We start from the raw sequence: 17,066 nt of genomic DNA, 5'->3' as shown, positions 1-17,066 counted from the left end.
ATGAGTTAATTATATCCTAATTTTATAATTTTAAGTTTCATAACACAGACTCGAAGATTCTCGATTAGTTTTGCCTCCCCCGGCCTATTGCTTCATCGCTAAAATGGCCCTGGCTGCCACTGGGATCGCGAGAGCTAATCTTCTGAAGGCAAGAGTCTCTGGAATTGCACTCCAGGTAATGTATAAATATCATTGACGAAGTTAGTTTCGTAGTTTTCATGATCGTGGTTTAATTCGGGACAATAACCCCGAGAACATCGGGTAAACGTGCTTTGAAAAGGTATCTGTAGCCGGACAATGTTGTTTACTACTACTGTGTGTTATGCAAAGAGGAAAAGTAGCGTAGTTTCTTGATATCTACGTAAATATAAACTACATTGAGCATAGGTGTGTACAAGCCTGAGAGTCAGTGTAGTTCCTAATATAACAAGAGAAACTCGGGTGTCGGTGTTACTGTAAATATAGATCTCGAGAGATTGTCGTCTGTTCAGGATATTTCATCGCCAATATATACGTAATTGCTTTAGGTTTGTAATGTTAACCAATATTCTCAAAGGGTAGATAAGCAGTACTGCATCAGTGGCGGTTTTAATGAATGGACTTGAATCTGAAGTGAAGGTATTTACATAATCTGCAACGTTATCTGCAAAATAGGGCATGTTATGTTTTGGGGTTTGCATAACAGGGCAGTTGCATCCTGTCTTATGTTTGGTTTATTATTTTTAAAGGCGATTTTTCTCAATATCTTGGCTTAAATGATCGCAATGGTTTTGTTATCCTCACGCCCACTAGTTCATATATATGTAGGAATTATGCCATCAAACCCCCCAACCCCCACATTTTTTACCCCTACAGCATTGGAGGGGAGGGCATGAAGGGTACAAATTGGGGGTAAACTACCAATAATATATAATTAAAGATAATACCTTACTACATTGTTGAGTGCAGGGGGCTGTGCCCCCTGAGAACCCTCATAGGGGGGCTACTGCCCCCAACCCCCACCCAATTAAACAGAATCCTCCACGTATTCATGGCAGGATAAAAATTAGAAATATTACCAGGTGAAACAGGTTGAAATAAAATGAACGTCGAATAAAAATACACAAGTATAATTCAAAAGTAATACAAAAAATTGAACCGTGATGCTGTATAGCAATAACTGCCATCATTGTTGAAATTATACTGGCTACAGTGCCAACCTTCAAAAAATTTTATGGGCACCTAACCCATCCTTCAGTAAAATTTACGGGAATACACACCACCATGAACCTGAGCTCCTAGTCTCCTGGACAGTGTTATAACCATATGTAATCCCCCCTAATCCCATGTTCGTTGTTGCCAAGGCCTAGGAAAAAGAGATTGGAACCAAATGTGGTGCCTCTGCCCATGACTGAACTAATATTGCACTGTCTTTTCTTATTCCCATTTCTGTTTCTTTGCCTTCTCCAGCCCCTTCTACTATCTACTTCCTTAGATGTGAAAGGATGAATTGCTGACTTTGTGCCAGTTATGAATGTCCTGGGGGAGCCATGGGCATTGTATTCCCCTGTTTAGTTGTCTAGTTTTTACTCCTCAAGGGGGAAATGAAGGGTTGTGTCTCTTAACTTACTGTAGGCTTACCATGGACAGTAATGTAGCCTCTGCATCCTTTTTAGGAGCATTGAGGCTTGTCCCTTTGTCAACTAGCCCCATGTTTAAATTCTCCCAATTCCTTGACCTAAGCCTCTCCTTTTACCACACTAAATTATGCTGTAACTCCCCCCTCCTCAATAACCAATATTACCTCAGTCCAGTTCAAATCATAACACCCCTCCTAACAATCTCTACTTCATCTCCTCCATCTCCGTAGCTTTCTTCCTCTACCGCTCCCTCCTCCTTTATTACTATTCTGCAGCCTTATTTTCCACCTCTCCATGTATTTCCTCTCTCAACACTACTCTCTCTTCCACATGTCCCTGTCCTTCTACTACACCCACCTCTGCAAATCATTTGAATACTCTTGTTTGGCCCAGCTAAATGGGAATGATTTTTCGCGATCCCCTCTACGGCCTTTTACTCTGACAACTAGTGATGGGTGATTCTTTCCTTCTCCCCCTCCCCCTCTCCCTCCCTCTCTTCCTCTTTCCCTCTCTCCCCTCTCCCTCTCCCTCTCCCTCTCCCTCTCCCTCTCCCTCTCCCTCTCCCTCTCCCTCTCCCTCTCCCTCTCCTCTCTCCCCTTCTCTCTCTCCCCTCTCTCTCTCTCTCCCTCTCTCTCTCTCTCCTCTTCCTCCCTCTCCTCTCTCTCCCTCTCACTCGTGTCTCTCTCTCCCTCTCCTCTCTTCTCTCCCTCTCTCTCTCTCTCTCCCTCCTCTCTCTCCTCCTCTTCTCTCTCCTCTCCTCTCTCCCCTCTCTCTCTCTCTCTCTCCCTCTCTCTCTCTCTCCTCTCCTCTCTCTCTCTCCTCTCTCTCTCCCTCTTCTCTCTCTCCTCTCTCCTCTCCCCTCTCCCTCTTCTCTCTTCTCTCTCTCTCTCTCTCCCTCTCTCTCTCTCTTCCTCTCTCTCTCTCTCTCTCCTTCCTCTCTCTCTCTCTCCTCTTCCTCTCTTCCTCTCTCTCTCTCTCTCTCTCTTCCTCTCTCCCTCTCCCCCCTTGCATGTGTGTATTTCGAAACGGTTACCAGAAATTTTTGATAGATAATAAAAGAATCATTACTTAATATCTAAGCATTCCTACAATGACCTAGGCCAAAAAAAAAAAAAAAAAAAAAAAAATCCATTCTGGCACAGCCTCATCCCTCCCTCACCACTTGTACTGGAACTGTCTCCATCTCCCTAACAAACTGCGAAACTAAAAAAAGCATTGGTCAGATTGTGGAGGCCTGTTTGCCTGCTTCATGAACTACGATGCAGTATCAGTACAGTGCTACACCATTCCTCCCTAGAGGCTGCCATAGTCCGCTACCAATATTGCCAATATTATTTTCCGTAGACATGACATCCCCCTTCACGCTTATATTATTAGAGAGTCCCTCCTTGCCTAACCACATCAACCTTCCCCCTGCAATGTCAGAATTGTTTGTCTGGGTCACTGTCATACAGTGCCGTTCCACAGCCAGATTCCCTCTGTACCTAACCTGGTCATGATCAATCATAGTGCTCTGCACAGTTACATGTGTGCTATTTGTGGTGGCCCCTATGATTTAGTTTATAGGCCTACCAACAAGTTTGAGCCTACAAGTCTGAATTTGAGATGGCAAGTTGCAGATTCAGATTTGGCCTTACTTTATATGAGGCCAAACAGGAAGCATATAGACAAGATTCTCTTACTCTCAACTCCAGTACTGTCCTTTACTCTGCCCTCTCCCTTCCTCCCAAGACGTTTCCACATCTCCTAAGTATCTCTTACTCATCATATTTCTACCCCCTCCCTCTCCCAGTCAAATTCTCTTGCCTTTCTGCATCCAGACTCCCCAATCTCCACCACTATTCCAGACACACCAATCTCTACTGTGCTTGGTGCCTATTCATCCTCCTCGCTCAACTCCTAGCACAAAACAAGCTAAACATTCCACTCCATCTACTGCATATTCTGCTACTACACCAATCTCTCCCTCTACCCCTGAAATGCCTGTCCCCTAACTAATCATGACCCAAAATGACAAGCCTACACCTTGTCCATTCTCCAATATCTATGCTCCTATTCCCTCTACACTCTAACTGCCAACATCCATCCTCCTCATACATCTCTTCCTCTCATTCTCTCCCAACACATCCCATTCCTCCCGGTTTCATCTGCATCACCCCCCTTCCTTCTGCATTTTCCCTTCCACATCCCCCTGGATACACATGTGACTCTTTGTCACAACCACCTTTCCTAGATTATCTTCCTCCTGACTATTTTCCTGAAACTGTGATCTAATCACCCTTTCTTTTGCTAATCCCTACCTTACCCTCTGGACATCTTTTGACAACTTGCTGACCCTCTCTACCCTCACCTCTTTGCCCCTTTCAACACCATACTGTCCTGAACTGCCATATAACTTGACATGTAGCACACTTATTGTCAACTAACCCCCTCTTTACCATTTTTATTACTACATCTTTCCTTAGTTCTATATGATCTTTGATGTCTAGCACATTTATTTTGCTTTGTAATCATTAACCATATAGTGTTATAATCTAGTCAGGGGCTCTGCCCCTGAACCCCTCTGGTAATTGCATTGTTCTAACCATATGTTACATAGACAGGGTTTTTTGTCCCCTTGACCCCCATCCTCCTTATATAATGCCCTAACCTATAGACAACCTAAAAACCTAACCAGCATACATGAGGTACAATTTTGCTGCAGCAAATAGAAAATCCAATTGTTTTCATGGTATAAATTACAAAGTAATTCCTATGTATCTAAATATATTTGCTTTTAAAACCACATATACTACCTTTGCACAAACTCTCAACTTTTCATTCATATCATGAATTTTCTGACTTACTTGGTACCTTAACCCTTTGGTTGCGGATGGCATAATATCGTGCAAAAACCTTCTTTTTTTTAATGAAATACAAGTATAAGCTGTTAGGTGCTTAATGTTTTTAATTCTGCAATTCATAGGTTAATTACTACTATCAATTCTTGGAATACTTGATGGGCTTGGCTATCATTCCATGATGAATACTAATGTTTATTGCTCTTGTATGATAGAATGAAGGCTTACAAAGCTGTCAAAAGTCCTGGTTTTGAGAATGTGCATGCACATTGGGGGGCTTAGGAGATAGACTGAGACCCATTGTTGGACCTCCCATACCTTGGGCCTCAGCCCTTGGCTAAACCAATTTTGCATGATCTTCTCCTCTCCCTCTTTCCTTTTCCTTCTCCTCATCAACCAACCCCTTCTTCCTTCCACTTCCTAAAATGAGAGATCTGTGTTAAATGAATAAGAAGCTGGCTTTGGGTCAGTCCTAAACAGCCTCCAGGAGCCATGTTACCCCTCATAGGAATCCTGAGGTGTGAACTATTTCTCTTCCCTCACATACTTCAGGCTTACCTTGGCCAGTAATAATTTTGTCTTGTTAGGGGTATTGAGGCGTGCCCCTTTAGCAATTAGCTCCAATGATGATAACTTTTCTGCTTCCCCAACCCCAGGTTCTCCTTTTATCATGGCTGACAACAGCAGCTATGGTTTTCGTTAATCAGACGAAGGAAATCATAACTGAAAATGACTACTTCCCCCTCCTATAAACCTACTGTCATCTTAATACATTCCAAATCACCTACCCAGGTCATTACCAGTCTTCAGAAAACATTCCTTCCTCTCTCCCATTTCCTCATCCTCCACAGTCTGCTTCATTATCAAATCTTTATTATCAAATTATCTTCTGTAGACATGACTTCCTCATGAAGTTTATATTAGTGGAGAGTCCTACCCTGTCTGTCAGAAATATTACTGTTTTGGTCACACTGCCAAGCATTGTTGCTCTTCAGTCTGTCCATGATTGTTCAAACTGCCCTGTGCAATCATGTACATGTGCCAATTGTTGTGATTATCATGTTATATTTTTATAGGGGCTTCAAGTTTGAGGTAGCAGTCCTTTGATTCAATTTTGCCTTTATGCAAGGCCAGGCAGGAACTACGCCACAAGGTTATTCTCTTGCCTCTACTCTAATGCTGTCCTTCACTCTGCACCTTCCCCTCCTCCCCAGGATATTTCTTCCTCTCCCTCAGTATCTCTTCCTCCTACTTTTGTTCCCACTTCTACCCCCTTTCTCTCCTATTCATATGCTAACATTTAGTGCTTGAGACTGTAGAGTAAATATCTTTAGCAACTTGAAAAATATTACTATAATTACACAGAATATAATCTAAAACTGTCAGGAGAGAGAATATGGAGTTTGTTCAGTGAAAGTGGTTCATCATCATTTTGATACAGCATAATAAATGACACGCATGCCTTGAAAAATTACAGAAATTCAAAAATGCATCTACAGAGAAAGCACTGCAAAGAGGAGGCAAGGACTCTTGATACTGTGTGTTTATAGGGAGCTGGGCTTACAAGACACACACACACACACACACACACACACACACACACACACACACACACACACACACACACACACAGACACACACACACACACACACACACACACACACACACACACACACACACACACACACACGAGAACACACACACACAGAGACACACACACACAGAGACACACACACACAGAGACACACACACACACACACACAGAACACACACACACACAACACCACACAGACCACACACAAAAAACACACGACACACACACACACCACACACACACGACACACCCACACACAGACACACACCAAAACAGACACACACACACCACAGACACACACACACAGACACAACACAGACACACACACAGACACAACACACCAAGACACACACACACACAACACACAACACACAAGACACACACACAGCACACACACACAGACACACACACAGAACCACACACACACAGACACACACAGACACAACACAGACACACACCACACAGACACACAACACACAGACACACACACACAGACACACACACACAGACACACACACAGACACACACACACACACACACACACACACACACACACACACACACACACACACACACACACACACACACACACACACAGGAAAGTTGCCACTCAGGGAAGCCCAATGCCATATGCACAAGGATCCAGTGAATTGATTATGTTTACATATAGGTGGTTTAATCACCAAGGAGTTAATGACTAGTTGTGCCTGAAATATTCACCTTTTTTCTTGATTTTTGGAAGAAATTTAAATTTATTTATTGCTATTGGTATAGATAATATTAATTTAAGTCCCAATGTCAATGATAATAGTAATAAAAATGTTAATAGCTTTAGAAGTTTCTTTCCCAAATATTCAAGGAAATGGTCAGGTAGACCACTAAGTAGCTCCTAGCTCCTTAGTGGCTGGAGTTGTACAGAAAAAAAAGTGGATAATGGTTTAATTGACAGGGAGATCTACAAGCTCTATTCCAGCAGAATATGTGGTAGAGTAAGTTGGCTCTTATGAGAGTGCGAACAAGTGTAGAGGGTGTGGTAGTTGGCAATCCTCAAGGAAGGAACTACTTTCGATAAATTCAAAATGTACCAGTTTTGGGCTGTTTTTCAAAAGTTTTCTTTCAAATTCAAGAAGATTTGACCTTTTTTCTAACAAACCTTTTGTGACCTAGTAACACTATTTTTAATGGATCTAAAACCCTAATATCCTGATATGTTGGAGCTCTTACTGAGGGCAAGAAATCTGTAGGTTGTAAAAATTTCTGATAGTGACAAGAAACTTCTGAGGATGTCCCACATTTTAATGAAACCTTTCATCCAGGTTATTATGTGAGCTAAGCCTGATCAAATGTCCCAAAGAAGTGGCTGTTTAACTCTCTTAACCTAAAGGTTTATTCATAAGCTCTGCTTCTGAAGGTAAAAAGAGCATTCCCCCAGGAATCCTTTTGATGGTTACTCAAATTGTGAGTTAAAACTCATTAACCTGAAAAATGCAGTGGTTATTAGTCTGTAGGCATAAAAAACAAACTGTCTTAGATGCATTTATCTAGTCATGAAAATCGTAAAGTGATATATACACATGTGATACCTAATTGTGACTTGTGCAGAAGAGGAATGTGGGAGAGGAAAAGATTGAAGTCATTTGATGATATATGCTATATAGTACCACAGTTACTCCCTCACAGTCAGTATCTTCCAAGCACAAGAAGGGCTGGAACACAACTGTATGATTGGCTTAGGGGGAAAAGGTCTTAAAAGGAGGGGGGGAATCTTTTCTTTTTTTGAGAAACCTTGCAAGATTGTGATGAATAGAATTGACTACAGGAAGGATGCAAGAGCCACACTTATTGCAGATTAGATATTAGTAGAAGATTGTTGTAGCAGAACAACATTAACCCTTTGCCGACGGGTGGCATGTACGCACATGCCATGCATGGCAGGACCATCTGCCAGGGGCACGTACGCACATGCCATAGTGTATGTATGGACATGCCATGAGTTTTTTTTCGTTACAATCACGGCAAAAGATTATTTTTCTGCTACTGAAAGTGTGATTAAGTCAGTTTTAACACTTTCTCATTTTTACCATTAAAAAAAAAAAAAAAAAAAAAAAAAAAAAAAAAAAAAAAAAAAAAAAAATATATATATATATATATATATATATATATATATATATATATATATATATATATATATATATATATATATATATATATATGCAGCAAACCGACGATTTCAACTCCATGATGCCGCGAACTGCTTATTTTATTCGGACTATAGACTGAATAATGATCAATTATGGAGTCTATATAACAACAATAATATCCTTCAGTCTCAATTTATCTGGAAGTTTGGCAAGTAGAGACTTTAGAAAATAATGAAAACTAAAAATACAACATATCTTCGTAGTATTACGAGGAAACGGCATGGGAGGCTGGTATTTGGCATGAGTGGTCGCACATGCTAGGGCAACGATATAAGGCCCCGGCAGGGAGGCCCCAGCCTCTATGAATACTACCTGTCGGAAAAGGGTTAATTTTCGTATTTATTTATTTATTACTTGAGTCGTAGGTTTAACTTTTTTATACTTTCAGATTTTTTTTATGGGAAAACCCATTTACAAGGATATTGTATGTCAGTTATTTGAGTGATTGCTTTAACGTATCCTTTTTATTTTCAGAATTCTTCTAAGTTTTCCACCTTACGAAACATGGCAGCAGCAAGAAAGGCAGTAAGTATTTGCATTTTACTTACAATGTGTATTGCTGGAAAATGCTAGCATGGTGTAGGCAACATGTTCCTGTGTAGGTATTATACACTTTTACAGTAGATTTTTGAAAAATTATTATTCCTAAGTTCATATCTGTTTTGCTTGTGAAGTACACTATATGCTAAAAATATTTGCAACATTGTATAGAGTTGCAGAGTTGCCTTCCTTACAGACTCCTCAAAGTGTTTAGCTTTTTCTCCTGCTTATGAATTAAAAAATGATTAAAATAATTTTAGATAATTTATCTTTAGGATTTGCATTACAATTTTATATACAAAATTTCCAAGTCTAGGCTGCCTAACATGGCATTTCAGGTGATAGCTTATGATATTTCCAAAGCACTTCCTCACATGAGCTCCAAAAACACTTTCCTCTCATTGTAAATTATTCTAGTTAACCACCAGCATTAATGGATAAACCCATTGATGCTTGATTTTTTTTTTTTTTTTTTTTTTTTATACTTATAGTTTCACCAGTTCTTAGTTATCCAGAAGTCAATTACAAGAGCTACCTGACCTTACATTTTTTATTATTCTTATTAATGTTACAACATTATAATGATGTTGATAAGTGATAATATTGATAAGTAATGATAATAGAAATTATTTTTTCTTGTATTCAAGGAATGAAGTTAAATAGATCAGACCAGGCAGGTCTAGTAATTGACATTTTGAAACTGGTGGAGCCATCTCTGTGTAAACCATATTCATGAAGCAAAACCACAGTGGACAGTACAATTGCCTGGCACTGTTTTTTGAAATTCTCATTTGTTTATTATTAGCATTTTGCTTTCATACTGGGTCAACATGCAGAGTTTCCTGCCAGGGAAATGTAGTAATCAGGAGAAGGGTCTGGAGCAGAGCCCCAGGCACTGAAATTATGATGTTTGATTAGGGATCTCCCTACTACTGTAATAAGATAATAGTGAAGCAGTTTAGGGACAAGCCCGTAGGCTATGATGGTCATTAGGGTCATACAATGTTCCTTTGTACATTTAGGATAAAGTTCTGGAAAACTTTGCATGGACCACAGATTTGACTTCTATTACCAGACCTTATTTTTCTGCCTTGAGTTGAAATAATTTTGCCCACGTTTCCCTCTCCCCCCCCCAAAGCCATAGATTTCCGGGAATATTCCCAAGCTTGTTGGCTGAAAAAATAGATTCTTGGCCTTACAGGGATGTGGTCCTGTTGTAAAGAGTCACTTACCATTGTTCCATGTCTATTTTCAGAAGCCAGTGAGAAGCCTTGTTATAGATTAGTAATTTATTTTTCTTGGAAAATGTTTTGGCATATTTAATGTTGGCTCATTATTTGCTGATGTCCTGATTTCTTGTAATTATTACTTATTATCACCTTTTAAAGAATGAACGACTGCAGTAACAAACATTTATTGTATATGATGATATTTTGGATGTGTAGATTTTTAATAGTAGTAGTAGTAGTAGTAAGGCCGCGGTGGCCGAATGGTTAGAGCGTCGGACTCAACACTGTCACGACGGCAATCTGAATTCGAGGGTTCGAGTCACCAACCGCCGCGTTGTTCCCTTGGGCAAGGAACTTCACCTTGATTGCCTACCTAGCCACTGGGTGGCCAAGCCAGCCCAAGTCAAAGTGCTGGTCCCAAGCCCGGAGAAATAGAGAGAATGATTACCTAAAAAAAAAAAAAAAAAAAAAAAAAAAAAAGGTACCACCGGCACTCTCCGTGGAAAGGAACTGGGGACCCTACCACGTACTCACTCCAAGAGCATCACAACATGAAAACTACAATTAAGTATCATGCTGTGACCACGGCGGCTCAGACATGAACCTACCGTTAAAAGAAGAAGTAGTAGTAGTAGTAGTGACACTTGTTTGGTATCTTTTCTGTATGGCTCTTTCTGTTGGTATTGTGTGTAATTTTTCTGTAATGTTTTATAGCTTGCGTATGTTAAATAATAATAATAATTTAATTTTTAAAGGTCTTAGGAGCCATTGGAATCCTTGGAGGTAGTGCAGCTGGACTCACTTATGCACTCAACCAGTCCGTGAAAGCCTCAGAGCTTGAACTCCACACGACCAAGTTCCCTTGGTCTCATGATGGAATCTTTTCGTCTCTTGATCATGCCTCCATTCGCCGTGGCTATGAGGTTAGTTATGAGGTGAATTCTTATGGCTAAAAGTGAACATATGTGATTCTTTTAAGTAGTATAAATTTAACAGAATTTGAACTTATTAACTTGAATCTAAACTGTTTATCAGGTGTACAAAAATGTGTGTGCTGCCTGTCACTCCATGAAGTACATTGCCTTCCGTAACCTGATTGGAGTGTCTCATACAGAATCTGAAGCCAAGGCTGAAGCAGAGGCTATTCAGGTAAGTTCTGAATAAACAAGGTGCATTCTCTTTATGTAATTATTAAGTAACAAGGCTGTTTGGTATGATACCAGTAATGATTTGAATTTTATGAAGAGTTCAATGAAAGCACATTGTTTACAGGTAAAAGATGGACCCAATGACGATGGAGAGATGTTTGAAAGGCCAGGAAAACTGTCCGATTACTTCCCCAACCCCTACACCAACGATGAAGCTGCTCGTGCTGCTAACAATGGAGCTTTGCCACCAGATCTCTCATACATTACATCTGCAAGACATGGTGGAGAGGTGTGTAATATAGGCTTTATACTAGATAGTTTATTGCCACGAGTAGAATTATGCAGTATTTTCTTTCATGGTATTGCAAAAACATGCTGTGCTGAGGAGGGTCATCACCCTTTTTTCAATTTTTGATTATGTTTCCACCCCTTGCCCTTTTATTTTTGAGAGATTATAAAGCCAAATTAAAATAGGCAAAAAAAATCTATCTCTTTTATGCAGAGTAGAAAGATGAGAAGTGAAAAGTAGAGCCTCTGCTGGGTTATTCAAGTAGAAATATTTGACCTATAATGAACAAGACTGATCTCATTTATTCAGAAAGACCATGGTTAGTGGTTCTGCAATAATCTTTTCTATTTCAATCTTGCTTTCATTTGTTCCAAAAGCGTGGATTTAGTTCAATGAAAAATGAATTTGTTACTGGGGAAAAGTTTTTACCTCAGCAGCTATTGTTATTGTTGAGTGTCATCATCAGTATTATTAAAACATTATTTATAATGCTTATGGAAAGCATGAGTTTTTATTATTATTATTATTATTATTTTTATTTTTTTTAATTTTTTTTTATTATTATAATTATTATTATTATTATTTTTATTATTATATATTATATTCTCATTATTATTATTATTATTTTATTATTATTATTATTATTATTATTATTATTATTATTTTTTACTTCAAATTAATGGGCTGAAAAGTTATTTTTTATGGAAATATAAAAAAACTGAATTACTGCAAAATGTAAAATCTAAGAATTTTTTTACTGGAAAACAGAACCAATTAAGCCATTGTCTTGATAAGTGATTGTTGTTAATGTTGCAAATATTATAGATAAATGTTTTCCTATTTAACCAAATGGCTGCAGATGGTGTGATATACATGCAATGTCCAATTTTAGTTTTACACATTTGGCTCCACAAGTGCTTAGTCACAGAGGAGTTCATGATTAGTCCTCCCTCTGTCACCTGTTTACCATTTCCTTGATTATCAGAAGGAATTTTTCATTATTTTTCATTGCTATTAGTGTTTTGATATTATAATAATCATGTTAATAACAGTAACATTATTAATATTAACCCAATGCTGCCAGGAAAATGCTGTGCTTATTTTTTATTTTTTTTGTCGCTGCATGTAGATGGCTCTGCTAGTGCTTAGTCACAAATGAGTCTATTAGTAGACCTTGTCACCTTACCTGATTTCGCCTTTCCTTGAATTGCCTGTAAATTTTTTTTTTTTACTAATGCAATGAATATAGATGGTGTTATTTTTATTATAGACATTATAATTACCATGTTATAAATATTAGTAACAGCAAAATAAGAGAACGTAAAATATTTTTGTAAGTCAAGGAAAAGGGTACATGGGTGAGACAGGCGGTACTCATAATTGGCTCATTGGTGACTTAGTACAAGTGTGGCCATCTATGTGTAAAAACAATTATTAAAGTAAACTTACAGTGGACACGGTATGTATGTACATATCATGCCTGGTGGCATTGGATTAAGAGCATTAGGGGGGGGGGGGAATTGTGCAAATTCAGGGAATGAGGAAATCACATCACTAGGGCCTACTAATGTACTCCTTGGTGGCTTAGTGGTTATGGAGATCTTTGTATAAGGAAATTCACACACCAAAAAAAAAGAAAGAAAGAAAGAAAAAAAAAATACAGTGGAACAGTACATTGTACCCATTGCCAATGGGTTAACAGTGAAAGCAAACACTAATGTAAAATGGCAGGATGAACTTTCTAGTGTTTTATTGTGCCTTCAGCACTGTTAATGAGAAGTTAGTTATTTGCTGAATAATTTTCTTATTTGTATCCTTTGGTTTACAGAACTACATCTTCTCATTGCTGACTGGCTACTGTGATCCTCCTGCTGGTATCACAGTCAGGGAGGGTCTCTACTACAACCCATATTTCACTGGTGGTGCTATTGGCATGGCTCAAGCCCTCTACAATGAGGTGAATTTTGTTATTGTTTGTATGAATAAATTAGCTTTTGCGTTTATAGTACTCTTCAAGTTAAAGTTTAATTCAGGTATTTTAAATTTTGTGTGAATAGTACTAGGTGATGTACCCAATATAGAGAATACTATAGTCCGTTGCAATTTTATATTTAATTTATTTTATACAAAATACATGATCAAATATTTTTGAAATACCCATTGTTTATATTGCTCTTTTAACTTCAAGGTTATGGAGTACAGCGATGGCACTCCAGCCACTGCATCACAGATGGCTAAAGATGTGGCTGTTTTCCTGAAGTGGGCTGCAGAACCAGAACACGACCAACGGAAGAAAATGGCTCTCAAAGCAATCATGATGTTCTCCCTTCTTTTCGGCCTGTCTTACTACGTGAAGAGACACAAGTGGTCTGTCTTGAAGAGCAGGAAGATTGCATACAAGCCTTCACAGTAAAGAGAGTCGCAGCAAGTAAAATTGACAGCGATCCCAGAGTAGTACCTCAGTATGCTGCATTTCATTTTGTCAGTCTGTTAATGTCTGTGGTAGAAAAGTTCAACATTTTTCATGCATAACTGTGTATAGGGAGGTACAGTGGAACAGTGCATCAACTTTAAGTCCCCTATATAAGTCATTCAGCAGCAATAGATACTCTTATCGCCTAGCCATTCATAACATACCCCAGTTCAGTGTCTAGTATTCCTATTCATTATATATTTTATTTTTTTCTAGAAAATAGGAAAATGGTTTTAACATACAAGAAAAGGTATATTGGATGGACTGACCATTGTACATATGTTATATTTATTTGGCATCACAACTTGGGATTGCCAAAATTTTGTGTACATTACCAGGATATATTAAGAATAACAATATTGAAAAAAATACTTTGGTTAATTATCCTTTACAAGTATAAGGTAAACCTTTCGTTCAAGCAAATTCGGTGAAAATTAAATGGAATATACACTTCTAATAAAAAAAAATAGTATATAGAAAGTGCTATATATACATTACGTAGCACAAAAAAGACAGCTCAACATATAATCTAATGAATATAATATCAAATAGCTACTTTCACAATACCCAAGTATTAAGGCTGCATCTATATATATATATATATATATATATATATATATATATATATATATATATATATATATATATATATATATATATATATAATTTTTTTTTTTCTTTTTCTTTTTCTTTTTTATGTTGCAAATACTGCTCCATATATGAGAAAAGCTTTCAAGCAGTTCCCTTACACATTGTGAAAATACGAGAGAAGGAATGTTTAATTTCATTTTGACAGCACATGCAATATAGACCTAACACCTATGTCTACATGATAGGTAGTACTTGTGTGGACAAACATTTTTTTCCCAAATAGTGTTTCAGTCTACACAATTATGTGGGTGGTGGATGACACATGCAAAGAATACACTTGTTGATCTGTGAGCATGATCCCCCCCAATCCCTTGTGCATTGTTGTGGTGGGAGGCTTAGGAGATGGGGACTGAGGCCCAATGTAGGGATCATCCCAGCCATGAACCTCACCCCTTGTCTCTACCAATTTTGCAGGGTCTTCTCTTCTCTCTTTCCTTGTCCTTTCTCTTTATCCCCTTCTGCTCACTTATCAAAATTGTAAACTCATACTTACGCTTTTCGCCATAATACTTTACCATAATGCTTGTGACCTTTGATGTCTGGTACATTTGTTTATTTTGACCATGGACCATTCTGGATATCCAGAGACATCGCCTTACTGAAAAAGTCTTACCATATTTTGTATACGCAGCTAATGACCTTAGATGTTGATACAGAAGAAAATTTTGAACAAGTAAATGAGCGTGATAGAGGCTTCACATATTGAGGAAAATGGACATCGTATGAAGACAAATATAATTACAAAACCCAGAAAAGGAAATTAACATGGATGTATAATCAAGAACATTTGAACTTATTTAGTAAAGAGATTGGGAGGCAAAAAACATTAAGCAAAGGAAACAGGAGCCAACTGTAGGATAACACAAGTAATCAAAGAAAAAAAACTTGAATTCAAGATACCATAGTATGATTTTAATTTCTTTTGCTTCAATTTTGTCCCTCTGGTTTGTTGTTTCTCTGTCTGTATGTCATACTAGGTCACATAAATTTATGCGACAAATCACCATTTCTGTATCATGCACTGTTAATAGGAACAAGAATTATAAATAACTAATGAATAAATGGCCCGACTAGTAAATGTGTTTGAAGTGATGATGGAATGCTTTTGTGCTAAATACATTCAGTAAATGGTATTCCTCCCTCAATTCACTTCATTCTTGGAAAAAAAATCTTCCTGTTGCTGCTCATTTGCTGTAGCACTGAGCTATTGGATACCTTGGTGTACCTCCCCCCCATTTCTTGCTCCTCGTTGTAAGGGGGCTTAGGAGGCGGAGGCTAAGGCCCAATGTAGGGATTACCCCAGCTTTGGACCTCAGCCCTCGTCTCGACTAATTTTGCAGTGTCTTCTCCCTTTCTTCTTTTCCTTCTCCTCTTCCTCCCCTTCTGTCCACTCATCCACCCTTTTTGCTACAATACTTTACCATAATGTGTGACCTTTGATGTCTGGTACATTTTTTTGTTTTGAACATTCTGGAAATCCACAAATATCGTCTTGTGAACCAAGAAACTTTTTTACCTGTGGGGCTTTTCTCTCAATACCCAACCTGTCGCTATATTTTGTATACGCCGTTAATGGTCTTAGATGTTGACGCGGCAGATATAATAATAATATCTTGGGAGTAAAAATGGTGCCTTTTTATGGATAATCAGGATATAATTCTCATGATCCTCTCCCTTCCAGCTACTGAACACTCAAAATTGACTGGATAGCAAATGACAAATTAAGCTACCAAAAGTCACGCTTATACATTACCAGCTATTAATACTAGTGTCATAGAAAATTGCAGACATGACATGCGCTATCATTCTTCTAAAGAAAATAAAGATGACTGATAAATATGCTGATAGAGTAGAATTGCTATCAAGTTTATCGGATGTTTGCTCAAATGTTATTGTTACAATGGTGACATCTCTGAGTAACAATCTTTATGTAAAAAACTTAAAAAGTCAGAAGAGATGAGTCATCCAGTTTGTATATAGTATAAACAAGGCTGTTCCTACTGCTAAATTGCCTGTAAAATCAATAACCAACTTGCTTTCTCTAATGTTGGTCTTGTGAAAACCATAAATTTATACAGCCTATTGAAGACCAGACTTTCAAAAGATATTTCAGGTCTGTATGTCTTGATAAATTTGTATGTTTTGTGTACAAGAGGTTTCTGAGAAATTTGAAAATTGATAAGAAGTAGACAAAGAGTTTTGCCCACAGCAAATTACTCCTATGAACTTATGAACTGTTTTTTAACAAAAATTCTGAATGACAAAATATATCATAAACACCGTAATGGTTATCACATCTGTTAATTTACCCTTCCACTTTGCTGACACAACTAGAACTACTAAATAGATTGGTTTACTAAATTAGGTTTTATTTGTGAGATATATATTTGTGCATTTAATCTTGTTTTTAATTTAAAGCATGCCAAATTAAAAAAAGGATTTGCATCTGTGTATGGAGGGGAGGGGAGGGTGCCAGCCTAG

The 17,066-nt window shown here is 38.1% G+C and overlaps 1 protein-coding gene across 1 annotated transcript; it reads left to right on the top strand.

Moving 5' to 3' along the window:
- Positions 1 to 54: 54 nt before the first annotated feature.
- Positions 55 to 14,303, top strand: LOC119595766 (cytochrome c1, heme protein, mitochondrial-like). The gene is made up of 7 exons (XM_037944907.1): positions 55 to 175; positions 8,730 to 8,780; positions 10,780 to 10,947; positions 11,060 to 11,173; positions 11,297 to 11,461; positions 13,290 to 13,418; positions 13,650 to 14,303. The coding sequence occupies exons 1-7, from the start codon at positions 104 to 106 to the stop codon at positions 13,872 to 13,874; spliced, it is 924 nt and encodes a 307-aa protein (XP_037800835.1). The 5' UTR covers positions 55 to 103; the 3' UTR covers positions 13,875 to 14,303.
- Positions 14,304 to 17,066: the final 2,763 nt, after the last annotated feature.

Source organism: Penaeus monodon, chromosome 36, assembly GCF_015228065.2.
Source record: "Penaeus monodon isolate SGIC_2016 chromosome 36, NSTDA_Pmon_1, whole genome shotgun sequence".
NCBI lineage: Eukaryota > Metazoa > Arthropoda > Malacostraca > Decapoda > Penaeidae > Penaeus > Penaeus monodon.
Note: the sequence above shows the minus strand (reverse complement) of the source record. Positions and strands in the feature narration are given on the sequence as shown.